The 22209-nt window shown below is 50.4% G+C and overlaps 1 protein-coding gene across 14 annotated transcripts in view; it reads right to left on the bottom strand.

The window, feature by feature from the left end:
- Positions 1-22209, bottom strand: part of rapgef1b (Rap guanine nucleotide exchange factor (GEF) 1b) — a 65310-nt gene that overhangs the window by 30780 nt on the left and 12321 nt on the right. For 5 of the 14 annotated variants that reach the window (XM_029252878.1, XM_029252879.1, XM_029252886.1 and 2 more), the window contains exon 1: positions 2728-3011. The exons of 1 other annotated variant lie outside the window; for it this stretch is intronic. In XM_029252878.1, coding sequence (XP_029108711.1) covers positions 2728-2767 — 40 coding nt within the window. In that variant the 5' untranslated portion in view covers positions 2768-3011. 8 more of the 14 variants (XM_029252889.1, XM_029252891.1, XM_029252890.1 and 5 more) reach the window with 5 other exon arrangements.

Raw genomic sequence — 22209 nt, 5'->3', positions numbered from 1 at the left:
CAGCCTCTCAAGGAGATCGAGAAGGGCGTACGCAAGCGAACAAACAAAGAGGTGCGAAAACCACGCCGTACCTCTCCGGCCCTCGCCAAGGTACGAGCTGAGGACTCCCGGGACCGGCGGCGAAGGGGAGTCGGACAGCATGGCCAACGATCTACAGAGGCGGTCAGATTTCACAAAGCGTGATGGCTAAAGGCTGGAGCGGGGACGGCCCTCCTTCGGGCTGAGGGCCGCTGCGGCGGCAGCGCCACAGCTTCGGCGGCCAGTTCCCGAACCCCAACCGCTTGCCACAAATCCAGCCCGAAAGCTGAGAGAAGACAAACATTTTGGCACGACCTTAGGAAAACGAACAGTTTGTTGTGAAAAATCGGATGTCCTCGGGCGTGTTTGTTTCAAACAGGTGGGAGGGAGCTCTGCCGGAGAGACCTGTCGCGGCAAACTGTGCCACTAATACCGGTGCTGTTTAGAAAGGGAGAAAGACTAAGGTGGCAGTCAAAACCACACAGCTAAAGCAGCTCTTGCGGTGATGGCCAAAAACGGTTAGTCATTTCGGCCTTCTGCGGGGGGGGGGGGGGTCTGTGGTTTCTCTTTCTTCCTTTTTGGGGACGTTTGGGCGACGCGAAAACCTTGCGATCAGCTTCTTTTTTCTCGAGTGAGCGGAGCTCAGCGCTCGCCGAAACGGGTCTCGAGAAAATAGCTGAGAAAACACCTCTCGGTCGCTTCTCGGACATGGGGAACCACGCGGGTTGCAACACAAGATGCCGCTTTCTCATTAAACGGCGCGTTTCGATAAACGGCCCGCCGCAGGCCGCGTTCGCACGTCGGGCTGCGGCGAAGGGACCGAAACCGAACCTGTAAGAATACGCGTAGGTGCGCTTTCGGAGGCGTGGGGTTCTTCGATAGAGAGAAATTCCGGCACCTAGCTTCGGACGAAGAGATCCCAGAGGAGTCCACGGCTCCGCGGACCTAGCGCGGCTCCGTTCCGTGGCGGAAAAAGGCAGACGACGCTCGCGCGCAACCCTCGATTCACAAACGCAACTCATCGCCTCGCCCGTGGAGAGGCCGCTGCTCCCGCTGCGGGGAAACGTCGCCGTTGCCACGGAGGCCCGAGGGACGCTTGGGTTTAGACTGAACACGGACTGCGGCGCGCAGGGTCCCTCCTCCTTCCACGTAGGCTACACGTCACCCTACAAAAGGTGGAAGGAGGACAAGCGGCGATATTATCAGATCCAGGATGCTGCTGCACAAGTTGTGTTCAACCTACCGAAGTCTTCCCATGCATCTCCCCTCCTCGTCTCTCGATTCTGGCTGCCCGTAGCTTTCCGTAAGAGGTCTTATAGCCTTCCGTATCAAGTCCAGGTCTCCGATTATGGCCTAGAGAACCTAAATGACGCATCTGCTCCCTGAAACCCACAAGACCCGATTGCTTCCCATACCCCACCCAGACCGCTATGCCCCTCTACCTCTGTCCACTTGGCGGTCCCACACGGAAAAAGTCCAAAAACGAAAAGCTCAAAGGTTCTTGGTTTTGGCTTAAACGAGGCGGAATGAATTGTCTTGCTTCCTCAGAACTGCCGAATCCGCCTCAAGAAGGGTCCGAAAACACGGTCCCGCTTCCCTCCCGACCCGCTATCTGCTCCATAAACTTTAACTGTACTCTGCCGTTTCTAAGCGCAGCCACTCGTGCGACGTATGCTGTTAAACGGCGCACTTGGCGAACTGCGCAGTTGCACCCATAGCTCTCAAGCTGTCGGCGAAATGCACTTTGCTCTTTGTTCGCTCCGAGCCGTACGCCGCGTCGGAGAAAAGCATCGGTCGGAAGAATAAACGCAAAAACTTCCTAAGGAAAAAAAATCGGGACTAAAAGGCACCGGGTTCAAGTTCCAGCGGGCACCCCGCTGAAATAACGGACTCGAGGAAAGACTCCCTCGCCCCTGTTGCGAAGGGGATTGTCGTTTTCGAGGCAAGGCGTTATACGAGAAACCGACAAACGCGGACGCACACCTGCGAGAGCTCGTCATCAATGAAGGCGACGGCATCCGCCGAGCATTTCACCGCTAGCGAATAAAGAGGCAGCATCCTAAGAAAGTGCAGCCAACTTCAACAGCAGGCACTCCGTGTAAACCTCTCCTTGTCCCCGCTGGTCCAGATTTGTAATGACCCATTTTCTGGGCCAAGACCACATGCGTGTCGCCCTAAGCCTGCAGCCCCATGGGGGGCGTTGTTCTCGCGGAGCCCGGAGACGCGAGGGAAGCTAGATGCGGGCCACTTGGACACGGCAGTCCGGGACATCGCGTGTGGATGCGCACGCTTGCGTGTGTGGGCACGCAAAGGGGATGATGTGGCCGCGCTGTAATCGCGAGTGTTTACCGTTCCGACGCTCACTTTGAGACAGGGGCAGGACTCCACTATCTCTGACACAGCCACGCTTGTAAACAAGCATCGGGCAATAAAAAGAAATAAACTGGTTCCAAAGTGACTCAAGAGCCCGCACCCCGGAGCCAAGCTTAATAACGTAACGGAAACGCAGACGCACGCGGAACGCTTTTCTTTACCCATCGGCGAATTCTGCTGCTCGGAGGATGTGAAATCGGACGACAGGGGTGAAGTGCCGCGAGCGGAAATAGACCCCTAGCTGCTGCGGTACCGTGGTACTCCGGCCGGTCCGAAAATCAGCCGAAGCGACGGAGCCGAGAGGCACAGCGAAGATGTTTGGAAAATTAACATTACACTTCGTCGCATCCGCGTCTTCTTCGGGGTGAAGATTCATCACCGAGGGGGTGGAGGTGTCATCTGTGCATTCCCAGCCGGACTGGCTGTTGTCACCAGGGCGCTATGATGTCATCTCCGGCGCAGAAGGGCTGCGCAGCCAGTGAGGAAAGCAGGGTGGGGGGCTGTCACATTTGGCAGCAAGCGCAGCCAAGCTGTCTGCAAGACTTACTGCCTTATTTGCAGTTATCGTTCCCACCATCCGCGCCTGTGTCTCAAGCAGGCAGGGAGACTGGGCGGCAGAGACGATCCAACATATGCGTTTTTTTTTTTTTTTTTGAGTCATCGAGCAAGAAAATATCCTGTCTGCAAATATGGTTAAAAAACTGGAACCTGCGCCCTTTGAAACCCCCCAACGCACACGTGACATGGTTCACCATGACCGACCAGACGCCTGAACGAAGCGGCGAGATCGCATCGAGAGAACACGGAAGCTCAAACCAAGGGCCGCTTACCATGACCCAAGGCGCCACTGCTAGGAGAACAACATTAGAACAGCTGTTTGGATGCCGTCTTGTCGGTTTGCTCAAAATTTAAAAAAAAAAAATGAGAATGGGACATATGCCTCTTTGAAAGACGGCGCGTAGGTTAATTTTCATTAACATTTAACTCATTTCATATCCTCGGGGAGGGCTGGCAGTTCGGCCCTGCGATAAATTATAATTCCAAATTTAAGCATGAGTAAGAACATCAATACGTATTATTTAAAAGGCTTGCTGTTTAATAAACACTGAGATGCTAAAGCGGGTAAACTCGACCCAGGAGGTATTTACCACAAATATTTACTCGGAGCCGAAGCCCGTCCCCGCAGACCTAGAGATGAGTGCGAACCGCCGATGGTTTCGCCCTTAACCCGACCTACCGGCGCTGCTTTCAGACGCCCACTCTCCAGGGAAGTTCCCCAGTAACCAAACACTCATCTGGTTACCACGTCAACGAGCTCTGCGATCGTGCGCCCACGCAGCGGCCTACGGGGCGACGGTTTCGGCCCCGGAACGATACCTCCGACGCGAAAGAGAGGGAAACGAATCTCGGATCGCGACCGCCTCTAACGCGAGGAGGTAATTACGCCTTCGGTGCTCCGGGACGCCGTAGAGGCTTCTCCCTCGGGCGACTCCGGAAACATCAAAGCCTTTAAGGAACCTCCCGAGACATTCCCGACTCGGAGAAAGGGTTCCCGAAAAACGTTCGACATCAAAAGGAGCCCGTCTTTTGAAAACCACCTGAACGACAGCCCTATCTGCCGCTGAAGTTCAAGAGGTGTCACCCGTAGCGCGACGAAGCGAGAGACAATCCGGTCAAAGAATGTCTAATTGTGCAGCATCTCCATGAATATGTAATTGGCTGCACGATCAGGCTTTTCCTTACATATAACAAGCTAATGAGTTTTGATAATCCTTGAAGGCAGGTGCTTCCACTTGAGATGGATGTGTGTATGTTGACACACCGGACCCTGTAAGAGTCTCCCAACACACAACCAGCAGATGGGCCCACACAAGGTGAAAGGCTTAGGGTGTATGTTGGGTATGGTGGGGGGGGAGGCTGCCCACAGCTGCTGGTTAAACCAAGACATCGACCCGGCTCTTGGACCACGTTCAGAGCAGCGGGCGGCCGGGCGAAACACAATTAGCGGAGACGCGAACCGGAGCCAGGCGCACGGCGTCGCAAGCTTCCGAGGACTCGGGATTTCACGAAAGGCTTCTGGAAAGGAACCGCCTTCGTAGCACGGATAGGATTATTCGTTCACGCCTTCCCACGCTGGGTTAAACAGGGGCCGTAAGGAGGAGATGCAGGACGGAGAAGGAAGACATCTGAAAGCGTAAAACACTGTAACAATCACGCGTGCCTGGCTGAATACGCTCACCGCGTAACCCCAAAGACGCTATTCTGCTCGGCTTAAACGGAGGGGGGGAAAGCAGCGCGCGCCTTTCGCAGGAAATAAGTCAGCTGATCCGCTCACACCTTCACGCACGAACACAGAATGAGCATAACGCCTGCTAAAAATAGCGGCAACGAGCTGTGCGCCGACGTACGGATTGTGTCATGCGAGCCGTTACTATTAACGCAATCCGGTTGCTACGCTCGTCGCTCGCGGCGCCAAACTGGCCGGCTCCTGCAACAACTAGACCGAGGAGACGACGTTTCCCAAGCCGACGCCGCCGACGGACGACACGACAACGTGACGAAACGGATGTCTCAGAGTACCGTGGTAAAAGCGAAAGAATATCCACGGGAGCGGGGGGTGCGGTGGCGCAGTGGGTCGGACCGGGTCCTGCTGTCCGGTGGGTCTGGGGTTCGAGTCCCACTCGGGGTGCCTTGTGATAGACTGGCGTCCCGTCCTGGGTGTGTCCCCTCCCCCTCCGGCCTTACGCCCTGTGTTGCCGGGTAGGCTCCGGTTCCCCCGCGACCCAGTATGGGACGAGCGGTTCTGAAAATGTGTGTGCGTGTGTGTGTGTATCCACGGGAGCTTTCGAAGTCGGCAGTGCCACACGAAGGTCCGTTCATCAACCTGCAGCCACCTCCTGTGATAATCGAACAAAGTTAATTAGAGCGCTCTCTCCGCTGACCTATGACCTCCCGCAGTCCAGTCCAGCGTCTGCCACAATAAAACAGGACAAGCTCGCCAAGTATAACTAATAAGAAAGAGCAGAAACAACCATTGGCAGATGATTGGCAGATTGATGGCAGATCGATGGCAGCGACCGCTTTCTCCCAGATCAGTACCACTCCTCCTCCACGTGGGGTAAAGCTCCACTACGTCTGCCTGGAAATCAAAGGAGAAGCAGAAAAAAAAAAATCTGAATGCTCACAAATAAGTGGGTACATAAGTCTTTGCTGGATCTACCCGTGAGCTGCCGGGACACACCCTTCCCTTACGAGCTCTTGCAAGTAATCCCTAACGATGGGGCGTTATCCCGTTTCAGAAATTCGGCAGCGACGCCACTATTCATACGTCGCGGGTATCTACAGGCAGATGACTTTCCGAAGCAAGCTAAACCGAACGCAAGAGAAAAGACGGCGAGGAAGAGGCGGCAGGCTCGCGACGATTCCGAAAAGCAGCAGCACTCAAGAAAAATTAAATTTAGCATAAGCAAGACTAGAAAAACGAGCATCATGGCCAGTCGCACCCATAGCGCACGAGCTCATTTAACCTGCAGTTCTTGCAAAATGTACATTTCGAACCCTTCACATCATGAGCACACCGGATGCTCGGGGAATTAACTTTTTTTTTCCTGGAATTTTTATGAAGCTTCTTACGAATTCATCGGACCTCACCTTCTTAAACTGAAAGACAAGTATTGAAGGGTAACCGACGGAAGAAGCCGCGCAGACTTTTTTATTTTGCTTCTGAAACGCTATGCAATGTGCAAGGCATAAAGGATTAAAATTATATTTGAACATGCCGTATAGCAAGTGTACCACACACACACACACACACACACACACACACACACACAGAGGAACGCAGAGGCGGGCAGCAAGGCAAAGAAATTCCGCCAGGAGATGATCAGCACGATAATCAAGGCGAGCGACATACAGAGAACCAACCACACGAGTGCGTATGAGAGCGGCGTACGCGGACGTCAAGTCTCGGAGAAGATAAGCAGGGAAACACGTATATATTCTCCAGGTAAAAACATCAGCGATGCTATCTTCTGTCATTTAAATCATTGCCTAAGAGGCAGGGATGCGAACCTGTTATTCCGCACAGTTGGTAATGAGTCAAAAGTATAACTTACTGACAACACCGCCGTCCTCTGACAATGAGACACGCATTCCAGTTCCGCAAGAAAAGGTGATGTTCGGCATAATTTCATAGAACGAAAGAGTAATTCGCAGTTGGGGTAACCCCGACGGGGCTGCGCCGGGGGAGTCTGGACGAAAACGGCCCTTTTGGGAACCGAACCGCTACAGGACTCTTGCCATAAAAGGCTCTCGCGTACTCAGCACGCAGCTCCGAAACAAAATCGCCATCCTGCGCAGAGAAAATACCTGGCATTTAGAACACCCGAGATTCCGCTCTTCCGGACCAACGAAAGCCAAAGAAAACTTAAAACCTGACCATTACTTACCTTTATTTACTGAGCACACACTTTTCTCCAAAGCAGCATCCAATGAACTCTCTGTAGTGTTACCAGCCCACACACCTTATTCACCGCAGTGATTTACACTGGTAGATACACTACTTACACTGGGTCACTCATCCATACATCAGTGGAACACACTCTGTCTTTCTGTCACTAACGCACTATGGGGGAACCTGAACAGCACGTCTTTGAACTGTGGGAGGAAACCAGAGCACCCGGAAGAAACCCACGGAGAGAACATGCAAACTCCACACAGACTGAGCGGGGATCGAACCCGTGTCCTCTCGCACCACCCAGGCGCCGTGAGACGGCAGCGCTACTCGCTGTGCCATCGTGCTGCAGTTTCGGCAATTTTCCAGTTTTGCAGCTACTCCTGTACTAATGTACACTGGTTCCTATGGTGGCATGTGACAAGCTAACTGTGCTTTAGAATCACACGTTTGCATCCAAATCTCTCTTTCTGCTGATGTAATGCACCTGTTGTGCTTTTCTATGAGATGTACATCACTTCGGAGAAAAGCATCTGGTAAACGAATAAATAAAAATGTAATGTAAAGGGTAAAGCAAATTTTATATTATTCACAGTGAAAGCACACACGAGGACACAAACGTGGGCGTTTTAGTTTAACTCCAACTTTCACAGACCACTTCACACACACACATTTTTGGAAGCGCTTGTCCCATACGGGGTCACGGGGAACCGGAGCTTAACCCGGCAACACAGAGCGCAAGGCCGGAGGGGGAGGGGACACACACAGGACGGGACGCCAGTCTGCCGCAAGGCACCCCAAGTGGGACTCGAACCCCAGACCTACCGAAGAGCAGGACCCGGTCCAACCCACTGCGCCCCCGCGCCCCCACCACAGACCACTTCATTAGAGCAAAATTCAAAAAAAAAAAAAGAAAAAGCCTGCTAAACTTAAATAAATAAAATAAAATAAAATAAAAAAGGATGGAATCATCCTTACAATGTATTTCTTTTAGAGTGAAAAATTCATATACACACGCAATGAAGTACAGTACGCATGTCATGAGGTCTAAAGTGAAACACAAGCGTTGCCTTGTAATCGAAAGGCCCAGACCTGCTATGGTAGCCCTGATCTTACGCAAAACGATAAAATAAAAATTACCCTGCTGTATAAATGGGTACCTAATTGTGAGACCATACTACACACACACACACACACACACACACACACACACCTTCAGAACTGCTTGTCCCAGACGGGGTCGCGGGGAACCGGAGCCTATCTGGCAACACAGGGCGTAAGGCCAGAGGGGGAGGGGACACACCCAGGGCGGGACGCCAGTCCGCCGCAAGGCACCCCAAGCGGGACTCGAACCCCAGACCCACCGGAGAGCAGGACCGGGTCCAACCCACTGCACCACCGCACCCCTGTGACCATACTACAGTATTCCTAAAACTGTATGAAATACGTTGCCTTGGTGAACTAAAAAAGATAAATGTGTGAGAGCACCAAACAATTCTGATGAGTCACAGCTCAGGAGGGAAGAGTCACACCTCCAAGTTTAAACTCGCCGTGCCTCTGCGCGCTCTATATCCATAGCGAGGTCCCGACGGCACGACGGCGGCACGGACGAACGACGCCCATTCAAACCCAAACGCAATCGGTGCAGAAATCTTCAGGCCAAAGCTCTGTGCTGCGGCATAAAGTCACCGAACTCGTTCGCTTCCCCACCCGGACGGAGACGGGGGATCCGTCACCAGGCCGACTCCAACTTCCGATCTGGCGCCGCCGAGACACTCCGTCTTCTTTGTCTTTTTTGGCTTCCTTCAACATCCACAATGCGCAACTTGGCTTTCGTCCAAGCCGTTAAGTTTGAATGAAGGACCCATCTAACGCGATTGGCCCTCGTGGAGCGGTTTAAAAGCCGCCACCGGCAAGAAGGACATGCTAAAATGGCCTTCCCGAAACCATTCAAGGCGTCAGGAGGGAATCTAATTCCTCCTCCCTCCGCTAGAAGATAAGACGACCCCAGTAGAAAAGCTTAATTACCCGTGACGACCAATTACTGCCGTCTCCTGTACGCAAACTGCAACTGTCTTCCACCGTTATAACAGCCCTCCGACGGCACAAGAGCGGTCCTGACAGGATGTGCTCGGCGAAGAATCGCAGAATCGCCGGAATTCTGAAGATGATGCAGCAGCACGATGTACGGAACGTCCAAGTCCTACGAGACGATGTCCAACCTCGTAATTAGATACCGATCTAAATGCACCGTAACAAATCAAATATTCGGCAATCACCAATACAGACGATTGTTAAGAGGTTTCTGTGCAAGTGCAGCATGAGTTTAAATTTTGCCGATACTGGTACGACGACGCAGCAAATGTGTTTTATTCCAAGGAGAAAGTCTGAAAGACCGGCAACGTGTTAACATTTCATCCGCCTCCAGTCACAAAGAATACAGAAGAAAAATATCCAGGTCTTCGAGGGGGAAAAAGCAACGCCATTCATTCGAACGAGGACCATTCTAAGGTTGTCATAAATTCTACTGAAGTGCGGAACTGATGGTGTGAGAGCCCCAAACATCTGGAATCGAGGCCACTTCTAGTTTTAAGTAAGCGTTACCGAAATATGAGTAAAGTGACAGGTTGTGGCTCCGCTCCGGTTGGGGGCAGCAGGTGGCATTGGGGTTAGAGGAGGTTCCAATCCCTACTCTCGCTGCAGCACCCTTGGGCAAGACACTAACCCTAAACTGCTGGAGTAAAAATTACCCAGCTGTATAAACGGATCAATCGTTGCAAGTACCGCTGTAAATTGCTACGGAAAAAAAAAAAGCGTGAGCTCAGCGAATAATAAATATTGGAGCAGCGTCAAAAAAAGTGCGATGAAGTGCTTCCAGGAATGACTCTGGAAGTCGAGTGTTAAGCCCTCTTGGTACAAAACAGCGAGGGCTGATTCACCTAGTTAAACACCTCTGTGCCATAAGGGCTAGATAAACACGGGTTCCGCATGGAAAATGCCTGGTCCGGTACCATCGCAAGCGTACGCGAATCTGTCGCAGCCCGAGGGACCCCGGAGCAGGTGTTCCCGAGTCCATTTTAAAAAGAGAAACAAAACCGAAAGGTCCGAACGAGACGGTTCCACTTGCCGTCACGGGACCGGAAGCCAACGAAGGGATGGCTGTCACCGCGAAGATGCCCGAAACACAAGCCGTCACAGTTCCGCGCTTCCGCACTTCGGCCAGCTCTGCTTATCGAAGCTCGTGTCTATCTGGGGATTTAGCTTTCGTCTGCAATAAAGGGAACCGAGCGGAGCAGGTCAGATCCATTCCAGAGATACTTCGGCGCATGGGGGGGGGAATTCGGTCCTTGGCAACGATTCTATTTTCATTCCTACGGTCACCGAAATCCTTGCGTAGCGCATTCCACAGAGCAGGAGGCAGCGATCTCCCTTGGTGGCGTCGAAAGACCCTGATCTGCAGAGACGCTGTGCAAAAAATAAATCAGTGCTCGATCACTTACGGCGTCGACTATCGTAGCGGCTTCGCGGCTGCGCAGAATATGGACGTGAAAAACCTTTGATTTGGCGAATAACCCCGGAAGGAGGAAAGATTGCCACGAACTACGTGAAGTGGAAAAGCGGCCTGCCGTTTCCCTTGAGACGTCCAGAAGTTACTTCCGCTGTTCTGATCCTCGAAGCCTTTCTCAGAAAAACGGCCCGTCGAAGTTTTCCAACTCATCACAAAAACACCAGAGCCCCCGGGACACTTTTTACCATTATTATCATCATCATCATCTGTAATTTAGGTGACACCTTTGCAATTTACAATGTTAGACTTGACAACTGTCCAGCGATTTACTGGTTTACACAGAAGGGTATTTTCATTGCATCGGTTCAGGGTAAGGACCTTTTTTCCAGTTTAAAAGACAGCAGTTCTAACCTCTGTGCTGCCGGGCGTCTGCCGACAAGACAGGTGGGCTCACACGGCGGTAATTTCACCTTAGGACTTTTTCCGAGGACACGAAGGCTTCCGTCCCCCACGCCACCTACCTTTGTCAGTGGACAGTCCACAAATAGGAGTGTTCCCTGTTGCTATGGCAAAGCGGGGAAGCGGTTATTCTTAGCCTGGGGCATGCTCCGCCTAATCATCTCGCCTTACTGTGGTTATTTTCGGGTGGCGCGGGGGGGGGCTGTCCGTTCTGTCACTTAACCGAGCGGCGGGGAGGGCGCGCTCGTACCAGACAGACTCTCGCTTTGAACATCACAGCTCGGCTTAGCGGGGGGGCCGGCTCTGCGGAAGAGAACCTCTGATCCATCCGCGGCGCTCTTGACTCCAGCCTGCTGAGAAGCTGGGTACCCCGCCAGAACGTTTAAAGAGCATATGGATAAAGCAGGATCGATGTTAAATTCTAATCCCGAACCGAATCGTAAACGGTGAATGAGATTGACAAAATCCCATACTGATTACCTCCGCCTGACGAGCAGGGCGATTTGGGGGCGGGGCTGCAGGGAGGAGACTCTGACGTACCCGTGATCCGGGGCTGCCGAGGCCCAGAGCAAACCGCGTTTGACCCGTGAGGACAAACGCGCGCGTTTGGCTTCCGTTAAAACCCGAAACCTCGTTAATTCACGGAAAACAGGCTTAGCCACGTACATGTGACCGTTCCTCTTTCTGACCGGGCAGATCCTCACGTGCTGCGCGCATAAGGAGAATCCAGACCTGGGATACCACCGTCATCCCATTCGCAGCATCTTGCCAGACATCAGGTATTAAGGTCTTCCTCCTCAGCAGCAACACATCACTCCTATGACGACCGACCCCCCGTGTCTCGGTATCACGAGAGCGAGAGCGATGAGCTGCGAGGGCCGGCCGTGACAGTCTGTCTCCGGTTAAACATTCCCGCCTTGCGTCATTGCTCCTCGAGTGTCCTGCAAAAGAATCTCGTGTTGAACTTCGCAGGACAGAGGCGGATAATCATCATACCTCAAAAAAGCCATAGCTGAAATGTACCTACTGCTGAAAAAAATAATAACTGCACAATGGAGCTCAGTGATAGAGGCCTCAGACCAGACAGACCCAGGAGTCTCAGACTGATCCATAATTGTGGGCTCTTCATCCCCCCATAATTATCTTTTCATTGACTTTCGATCGCTGTAACTAATCACGGTCTGCGTTAGGTCCATGATAACGTCTCCTAAATAAACACTGTAATTGGACACTGCGACGGCCTTTCTGGTGGCCTTTTCACACGTCAATTTACTCATGCAACGGGCGAAACGTAAAAGTGACGTGCATAATCCAGCAAGTTCAAAAAAAGACAGCATTCGAGGTCACGTGGAACTGGAACGTGGAACACAAGATTAAAAGATTACGCGCTGCCGTCAAAACATCTGGAATATTCCAGGAGATTTTTCTCCCGCGCAGCAAATGTCCATAAAACACAAAGCAGGATTCGGACGGGATTAGGTTCTTGACGCTGCTCCCAAAACCCAAGCGTGTAGCTCTGATCGTCGTGCCGCATAACACCAGAACACGGTAGCTCCGTCACCCTGGGGCATCCTGGGTGAACCGTTCGGACTGCCACCCTCAACGCCAATGTCACAGTCGGATCCCTCCATCCATGGGTTTGTGTCCATCAAGCACAAAGAAGACCAGTCAATAAGAAGAGATGAACAGTTATTAATCAACCTGTATTATTTATTTTACGCTCCTGCCCAAGGCGACCTGTACTGTTTATAGCATTGTATACTAAGCTACTTATAATTATTCACCCATTAATACAGCTGGATAATTTTTAACGCTATCAATTCAGGACTAGCATCGTTCTCGAAGGTACTACAGCAGGAGCGGGCCTCGCGCACAGGTCCTTCAGCTACAAAATCACGGCTCTAACCGCTCAGCTAGCGTCCGACCCCGCCGTGAACGGAGAATTCAGAATTTATCTGAATTCAGCTGTTGACCTGAAGATTGAAAAAAGCGTGCGTGTAAGCGGCCATTCAACCAACGCCATATTTCATCATCAATAAGCTAATGACCTTGCTGCCTCAAGAGCGAAACGTATGGATGCCTTGCATCTGGTTTCATGCAAGTAACAGGATGCGGACCAGTAGGGAGTTCATTAGAAGCTTAATAAGCAGGAAATTCCGAACCCAACGAATACCGCAAGGTCTAATGGAACTGTTGACCTAAATTAATTTTCCTGGACAAGACAGCAGATGCTGAACCACTACCTGAAACTCCAACATTTCGCTCCCAGTCTTTAAGACTCAGGAGGAAAGAGAGAAGCATTTTTTCCAACGACAGGGGTCCGAGCACATACGTCAAATGCGGCAACTTATTTCGCGATTGAGTTTCTCTCTCCTATCGGGATATTCAGAAGGGCCTCGGCCTCCTTCCTCGACAGATACGAATCCCTGCGATTATTTACGTGGGCTTCTGAAGGACAATGTCCATCGGAATTATTCACGCGTGACCGGTGAAGCGAAAGCAGAACTTGCCGTCACCGAGAAGAGTATCGCCAGAGCAGCACTGGCTGCAAGCGTGGAAAATTTCAGTTGGCGTCAGCACGCGGTACCGGATACACGGGAGCTCATACTGGACATATTTTCATGTGCACAAACTCTTTTGTAACTTTGCAACACCAGAAGAATCCTCCTGTGCTTATGCACCAGTGCTAAAGGAGCTTTTTTTTAACATGTTTATTCCTATGTTTTTATACTTAGTTGAGGCCAAATGAGGTTTGCGATTTCTTTACTTTCCGGGATTAGCGCCGCACAATTTCCGCGCATCTTCCAAGTCTTTCAAAATTTAGAGTTCACTGCCCCAAAGTCAAGCACCCAGCTACCCCAACAAACTCTCGCTAACGAGTCCCTCGAACAGTGCATCTTAGACTTTTACGTGCTGGAAGTCCTTGCAAAGAATTACGGAGACTAAGCGAAAGGAATCGCTCAAAACTCAAGCACCTTCCCTATTGCTGCATGTACAGATGCAAAGCAAAAGGGAACTATTTACATTCAACCGTAATTGAAACCGTTCACCGCCCCGCAGCCACGAGAACCAGGCAGCGAGGCAGTATACACAAGAGGTCATAAATAAACCCCCCGCTGCGAGACGGGCACCCCGACAGCGTCCGCACGGAAGCATGCTGCGATGGAAGAAAATCCTCCCGTAATCGCGCATATTGGGGGGAAAAAAAAAACCCCGTTCCCGGCCGTTAGAGTACAGGGAAGAGTCGAGGATTCATTTTTCAGCCTTCTGGGGGAACGGCAAAGTTCTACTTCATAATTCTATTTGAAGAGCCGACTGCTAATAGCGGCATTTCCCTCCATTAAGAGCTGGGCTCGAGTGTTTGCGAAGTCCTCCGGTAAGCACCGGCGGTGAGGCATCGAAAATTCCGAGCTCTGACGCGGGAGGGAGGGAGGGAGCGAGCTCGTTGAAAGTCGAAGCCTCGCGGACCCACGTGGAATCCCGCGCCTAATTCTACCCCGCGCGTCCCCCGCAAACGCGCCGCGCCACGAGACGCCTGGGATGAAAGCGGGAGAGGAGGAGCTCCGTTCCGAAGGACGGAAGACGGAACGCCCACGTGCCGCTGGCGCATCCCGCTCCCCTCGCACCTCCTGCCCCAAATCCCTTCCTCGTGACTGCCCCCTCAGGCCGCTACCCCGTTCCACGGCGTGCACAAACTCGACCGTGACCGCCCCATCGCCGCGCGCTCCTCCTCTTCCTTCCCCCTAGCTCCCCCCATAAACACCGAGGGGTCAGCACCGCTGCTTCCTGTTGCCGGCGCACCGCTCCCGTCCTCAGAACAGGCGAGACCTGGCCACCCCCCCAGCCGACTCGCTGGCCCTTCAGAGCGAGGCAGGGGCGGGGCGGTGGCCGCTTCACCTCGCTCCGGATTAATTGCACCGCAGAGCGAGGGAGCAAAAAAGCAGAGTGCACCTTAAAGGGATCTCCTGCGGCCAGTAAATTGGTCATTTATCTTCCCGGGTTCTCGACGCACATTCCAGCAGAGTAAATCAACAGGAGAAGACGACAGCCGATACGTACGGTATCCTTGGAACGCGGACCATTCGGGCCACTTCTGTTTCCGAGTGCCATTGAGTGGATCGTGCCAGTATGAAAAAACACAGTTATTCAATATTTCGTTTCATAGGGAGGAGTATTTCCACTGGGGGGGGGGGGGGGGGGGGGAGGAAAAAAAAAAAATCAATACTCTTTTCCCTCTACTTTTTGCTCTTTACTTACATGTCCATTAGGTACGGAAGAGGTATCTCAAGGACAAAGCATGGACCCGAATGACTTGTGTTTCACTCAGTGCCACGTTTATGAAATGCAGGGTATGGATCTGATCTTTGGTAGTTAAAAACACACTATGCTATTGTGGTTCCCCACAGTAATCCTGCTTTAACAACTGGGCACGATCAGGCCATAATTTGCATACAGGAATAAATAAAACAGCGCAAATCTCGATTCAGAAACAAATTTCAGTGCAAGGTAAGCCTGCTTGGTATGGTGTTATCACAGCCATATTCAATATTTGTATTGTCCTTTTTCATGCATTGCACATAACTAATTTTCTAAGTGTAAATATCGCTGGGATTTGTGTAATTGTCTGAATTTCTTCAGGTCTTAAAGGTCAGACGGGTTTTTCCTTCGTTTTCGCCCCCTATCGACTGTCTGTCTCAGTAAAGCGGCTGCGGTACCACCGTGCGTCTTCTAGAAAGGCGTTATTTTGGATCCTAAATTCACGTTAACATACTTTCAGCCGAAGGTAATCGTTACCAGGACAGCCGCGGACTTAACGTGAAACGAGCAAGCGCAGCATATTTCTCCCTAATGCTCATTTTCATCGCAGAAGCCACATGGATGATTGCTCCCGCTTCCTTTTGTCACCTTGATCCCCACGTGGACCACCGACAAGCTCCGGCCGCCGACCACGCGTCAGGCGGACGGCACGGCTGTAAAGCCCACCGATCGCGGAACGCTGATCCTTCCTTTGTGAGGCAGAATGTCATTACCTCCCAACCCCGACTCGAACCCCGCGTCCGCTTTAAACCCGCTGCGGCCAGCTTTGCCGAATCAGGCATCCGCTGTAAAAGCGAGCAAATTGCTGCAAATCCTCCGCTATGTGACGAGGGCTGGACAACGAAGTGCTGGTGCAACGAGACCGTTCTCCCAAGTCACAGAGGGGTGCTTTGAAAATGATTCTGAGCCCCCCCCACCCACGCCAATCCACCCCCAACCCTAATCCAAACCCCAAAACCCCCAGTACCACCCAGGCCTGCGGTTGCGGGATTTCCGAGAGCCACGCTTCGGCAAGCGCGTCCGGAGAAATGGGCCACGGAAAACGACACGCCGAGGCTACGCACGGTTCGGGCCTAGATGCTCCCGATGGCTGAATCTGATGAGCGAGCGGCTGAGCGGGAGGAGGGAGGGAGGGAGAGAGAGAGAGAGAGAGAGAGAGAGAGAGAGAGAGAGAGAGAGAGAGAGAGAGCTCCACACCTCCTCGCCAGAGCTCTCCAAGGAAACAGACAAGCGAAGGATCTAAAGGACGAAACGAAAACCGAGCCCCGGAAAGGAGACGCACGCGTGGTGTAACTAACAGCCAAAGAAATAAAGCAATTTAAAATGCCCCAGGCTGCACTGTGCTCATCCACATATTTCAGGACAGACTCGGCACCGCAGCCAGCTGTGTGACACATTAAAGAACCGCAAGGGAGGGGGTGAAAAAAGCAGACGGCTTAGGCAGAATTGCCCAAACCGGCGGTCCGTGTGAAGAAGTCAAAACGCTCATCTGTGTTTCTCATTCCTAAAAATGGCAACATCCCACGGAAGTCTTCAGTTCCACATTCCGCTGTTCCGTCAAGTCACCCTTCCATGTGTCCAGTCAGTATCTATTTCTGAATTTCTGCTTGCACAAGACCGGCTGTAAAATGAGCCGCTGCTGCGGGAGACGGAAAGCTGCGGACGCTATGAATCAAGAGGCCACTCGCAGCATGCTCTCCACCTCCAAATATTTTGTATGACTCCAACTGCTATTTTTTTCCATTATTAACGGTAAAGGTATATTATCACGAACATCGACACAGGACTACACGTTCCCATTCAAGGAGCTCATTCTTAAAATATGAAGCCACGAGGGTCTGTGTGGTGTTAATGATAACAAAAGATATATATACACAGTTTTATAACTTACATAGGAAAAACTACAAGGAGCGATGGAATAGATACATAAATTGCATCTATTTGAGAGTTTTCCTCGCAGGTGGTGTGTTGATATAATAAACAAAAAAAAACCCTCACAGTTGTTAATCTACTTCTTACAACAGAAAATAAACATGACCGAAACAGTGGGTAAAGTCCATCAGGGGCCTAATCAAAGTCGTGCAGTTTGGTCCAAATGATGCAAACCTGCACATCACTTCAAAAACTTCTCATGCTCCTTAACACACTTCATTCATTAAGGCATTTTGAAATGAGAAGTACTGGACAAAACCATTTCAAAATAAGTTTTATTTTCTTAATCCACTCTTAGCTAGACCGTTTCCTATTTGAAAACGTAACCGACTCGCAGAGGCTCTTCTTTCCCTGCATCGCTATACTAGAACATCCGGGTGGTCCCACAGTAAACGTCCACGACGAACGCGCAGATTTTACATCGTCAGATGCATGAGAGAGGCAGCACGAGTTCCACCTTCACACGCCGACAGCAGCCGCTGCAGCTCACAACCCGAAGATACATAACTGGAACGAACCCGATGAAGGTATTTGTTTCTAAACGGTGGTGATTACCAAAGAGGCCGCGCTCCCAGAATTAACACAATTCGTACCGGCTCTTGTTAGGGAAAACGAGAAATTACCGCGCTTCAATTTGTAATTACGCGATGACAGAGTCAACGCTGTAATTAGAGAGGAAACTCCTGACGATAGCCTCGGTACGGGCATGACACGCTGCCTCCGGTGGGAACCGGGGGCCCTCACCATGGTGAGTTTCCAAACAAAACACGCACCAACCAAATCAGGTCTGCGATCTGTCTGACATGTAAACCTGAGTTATCGCACCTCGGGAGACCAAGGCAACAGAGACGAGCAACAGGGAACGGTAGCGTTCCATCGCCGACGCTGCGCGATAAACCACCGGACCCTGCGCACACGAAGAACTGTAACTTGGACGTAAGCAATGGGTTCTAACCAAACCTATTAGAGGTGGCAAAAACACAGTGGGGAAAAAAACAGAAATCCAAAAGGTTGGGCTGTGATACGAGAAGATGAGAATTAAGGTCAAGGCTCCAAGAGTGTATAAATGTCGCAAATACAGCCAAGTATGGGGTTCATCTTAACAATGAGGTGTGTGCACGCAGCGGTCTTTTTCATGTACGCATCCTTTATTTGAAGGAGGACACAGACAACCAGAGAGCTCAAGAGAGCAATACTTGGATGCCACGTACAAGTGTTTATATCTTACGCATGTTCAAAACGCTCACCCCGGTGCTTTCACGCATGTGACTTCATGGTGGTTTTGCATAATAAAATTAGAGGAAGGGTGGATCACCTTATTGTGACTTAACCCTGTGGGCGTTGCCTGGAAAAACCAAAGGAGAGAAGCCGAACGCCACGGTACAGATGCGAGTTGCGGCGCTTATTGAACTCATCGAATGAACCAGAGGGTCACAATAAGTTCGCTTCTGCAAAACAGATTCAGTTGTTCCATTTCAATGCTTTATTATTCATAATATTCAAATGTCCACGTAAACCCGCACAAACAACGATACGCAAAATGCACAATGTTTCCCCACTTGTAAAATTAGGAATCCCAAATAATATTGCCTTCACTAGGCTATTATTAAAGCCTGACATATTGAGGGGGCCATAAACAAGAGGAAGAGGAAATCTCTGGACAAGCAACTCAATCTCTGCCACTAACAGAAAGCCATTACTGATCTGATAAACGGAACACAGCGTTTCCATCTGCTGCCATGATGTCCAGAAGGCCTTTAATTTAAATACAATTTATTATTGTACCACTGCTGTTTCAAGACAACAAAATAACAAAAACTGGGTCAATACTTCTGAAGAAGGCTTTTTCTTTAAACCTACCGTCATTCTACGAACCCAATTATACACAAAACAGCATCTTTCAATTGCTCGGAAGCAATTTTTGCTGGGTGGAGCCACAAACAAGAGTTGACCATGATACTTTTTCTATCAGTGGTTCCATAAAGATTTTTTTTTTTTTTTTTTTTAACTGAAAACAACGGAATAAGCGGCAACCGTAGCAACACACAACGCAGATGTCCATGGATTGAAGCCCAAAGCAGGATGGACCAGAACTCGAGTACAGAGATGGACAAACAAAATCCACAGTATAATTAAAAGAAATAAAGACAGCTCTAACGGGCTCTGTCCTATTCAGCTCTGAACGAAGGCCTGCTGGAACAGGACTGGCCCAGAGCCACTTCACTTCCTCCGCTAGTTGGTCACGCCCAGAGCTACGGCTGGGGGGGAAAAATGAGCACTTTCATAAAGCCACATTGCATAAAAAAAGAGAAATGTCTCCCGAGTCTTATTTAGTCATTTTGTTTTCCTTAAAATTTTGCGACAGAAATGGAACCGCTTTGAAGTGAGATTCACTAGGCAAAGAAAAAGAGCCATTGTTCTTTAATGGGTCTAAGTAAAACTTAAGCTGAGATGGGTAGAAAGAAAGCTCTTAACATACCCTGGCAGAACCCCAGTAACTGTGGATACACACTGATCAGCCAAAACATTAAAATCACGTGCCTAATATTGCATAGGTCCCCATCATGCCGCCAAAACAGCTCTGGCCCGTTGAGGCACGGACTCCGCAAGACCTCTGAAGGCACTAAGACATTAGCAGAAGATCCTTTAACTCCTGTAAGTCGTAAGGTGGGGCCTCCACGGATTGGACTTGTTTTTCCAGCACATCCCACAGATGCTCGATCGGATTGAGATCTGAGGAATTTGGAGGTGAAGTCAACACGTTGAACTCTGTCATGTTCCTCAAACCATTCCTGAACAATTTTAGCATGAAAGGGTGTACGTGGTCTGCAACAATCTATAGGTAGGTGGTACGTGTCAAAGTAACATCCACATGAATGCTGGGATCCAAGGTTTCCCAGCACTGTGTGTTCTGACACCTTTCTATCATGAGCAGCATTAAGGTTTTCAGTAATTTGTGCTGCAGTAGCTCTTCCGTGGGATCGGAGCAGATGGGCTACCCTTCGCTTTCCACGCACATCAATGAGCCTCGAGCGCCCATGACTGTTGCCGATTCACCGGTTGTCCTTCCTTGGACCACTTTTGGTAGGTACTAATCACTGCATACCGGGAACACCCCACAACACCTGCCGTTTTGGAGATGCTCTGACCGAATCATCTAGCCATCACAATTTGGCCCTTGTCAAAGTCGCTCAGATACTTACGCTCGTCCATTTTTCTGGCTTCTAACAAACCAAACTCAAGAAACGACTGTTTACTTGCTGCCTAATATATCCCACCCCTTGAAAGGTGCCATTTTAACAGATGGTCAATGTTATTCGCTTCAGTGGTTTTAATGTTTTGGCTGATCGGTGTACATAGAGAGCGATAAGTTAATTGCAGCTAAACAAGGACACCCGATCAACCCCCGACCACATCTTCATTGCTCTTACCTGATTCATCTTCAGTTTCTCCCTGAAAGAGAGAGTCTATTTTCCCATGGTTGGGCTGGCTCTTCCAGGATATATTCCCCATTCAGATTCTGACCAAGAACAGCTGTTCTCTGGATGAAGACCCAACTGCTCCCTTCCAAGGACCATTGATATGACAACCAAGCAACTGCAAACATTCAAGAAAGGTCACCGAGCAGCAGCATCAGCCATCTTACTCATCAGGCATCTCATGACACGTTTGTCTCAGTTTTTGACTCACAATAAGCCAAGAGAAGGACTCTAAAAATACATACTCAAGAGACTGTGGAAAAAGACATTTGCAAATCTTCATGAGAAAAGCTCTGGCCAGAGCTACATCCACCACAAAAACCAGTTAGTGCTTCAAGGCAGCAGTGATTTCTTCAGCTCGTTGGTCAAGACGGAACTCCATCACGTAGAGAAGGATCGATCCAGCGACCAAGCCAATGCAGACAGCTGGTTCCGCACAACTGCACACCATGCCACGATTATTCCACCAGACGGGATATGACTGCAACCACCACTTCCAACTACATCCACGGAGGCTGTGACTTCCAGGAACAGCAGCACAAGATCTAACTTGTAGTGGTGGCTACAGTACTGCAGAGCAAGAGATGTATAGATATAATGCAGCGATACAAAACTCTCCTGCATGTCCACGGTCCTTTCCTCCAGCTTCTAGCTCCCACAAGGCAGATCTACGATTTTCCCTCTGGCGCCAGCGTGCAGCTTGCCCCTAGCCCAGTCCAAATGCCTGCCTCCGCCTACACGCCGAGCTGGAGAGGCTTTTAATTACTGCACCTTTCAAAATTGTCTTTGTGGGCAAAACATGCCTCTCATTCCAGAGGAAGCTACTCGCTCATTTCCACGAAACCTTAAATTACAGCCCCGGCGCAGAATCGGAGATTTCACTGGGCGCAGGGTGGGCTGTCGGCTGGCTGGCACCGGCGTTCCTTTTGCCCGAAGTACGGCCCTCCGATGGCTGGAACCTGCACAAAATGAGCCCCCTGGCAACAGTTGTGGGGCTGTTGTTAGGTCCTGCCCATCCCATTTCCCCAGATCCACTTTGGATAATGTCCCTCTCTCTAGGAGCACATCTGTACACTTTTCCATGGCACGCCTCTTGTCGGTTGCCAGCGTAAAACCAAAAAGGCATCAGGCACGCTACATTAACTTCCAAATTTGATCATTTCTGCGCTGCATGTGTCGTTAATACTTAACACAAAGAACAGCTGTGTTTCATTGTGAAGACAGCTTGCAGGAAGCCCAAAATACTTTTTCCGCACTCTTCAAATGAATTCTCTGCAGATAATCAGAGCAATACTAGACTAGAGCGCTGTCTACCTTTAATATTCATTTTTTACATACTGTATATACCTAAGAAAGCCCCAGTCTTGGGTCCATGGACTTCAACGGGGCATAGAGCAGGAATATTTCATGCTGACCTGTTGTGGAGGAAAGTCAGCACAAACACACTTCGATATGAGTCAGTGGGTTAAGGAGGAGCCTCCAAATTCAGACTGTTCTTTCTCTTAATGTAAGTAACCATGCCCAATCGCACCACATTACTTCAGATGCAGATCTGCGCTCGCTGCCCCCGGTTATGCTTTTTTTGTACATTGCTTGGTTGACTTGCGACCACTCTTCCTCTTTTCCAAGTGCTGCTTTTTTTTTTCTGGCACATTCTGTCACGATTCCAC

This window comes from Scleropages formosus, chromosome 6 (genome assembly GCF_900964775.1).
Source record: "Scleropages formosus chromosome 6, fSclFor1.1, whole genome shotgun sequence".
Lineage (NCBI taxonomy): Eukaryota > Metazoa > Chordata > Actinopteri > Osteoglossiformes > Osteoglossidae > Scleropages > Scleropages formosus.
This window is presented reverse-complemented; position numbering and strand designations above follow the sequence as displayed.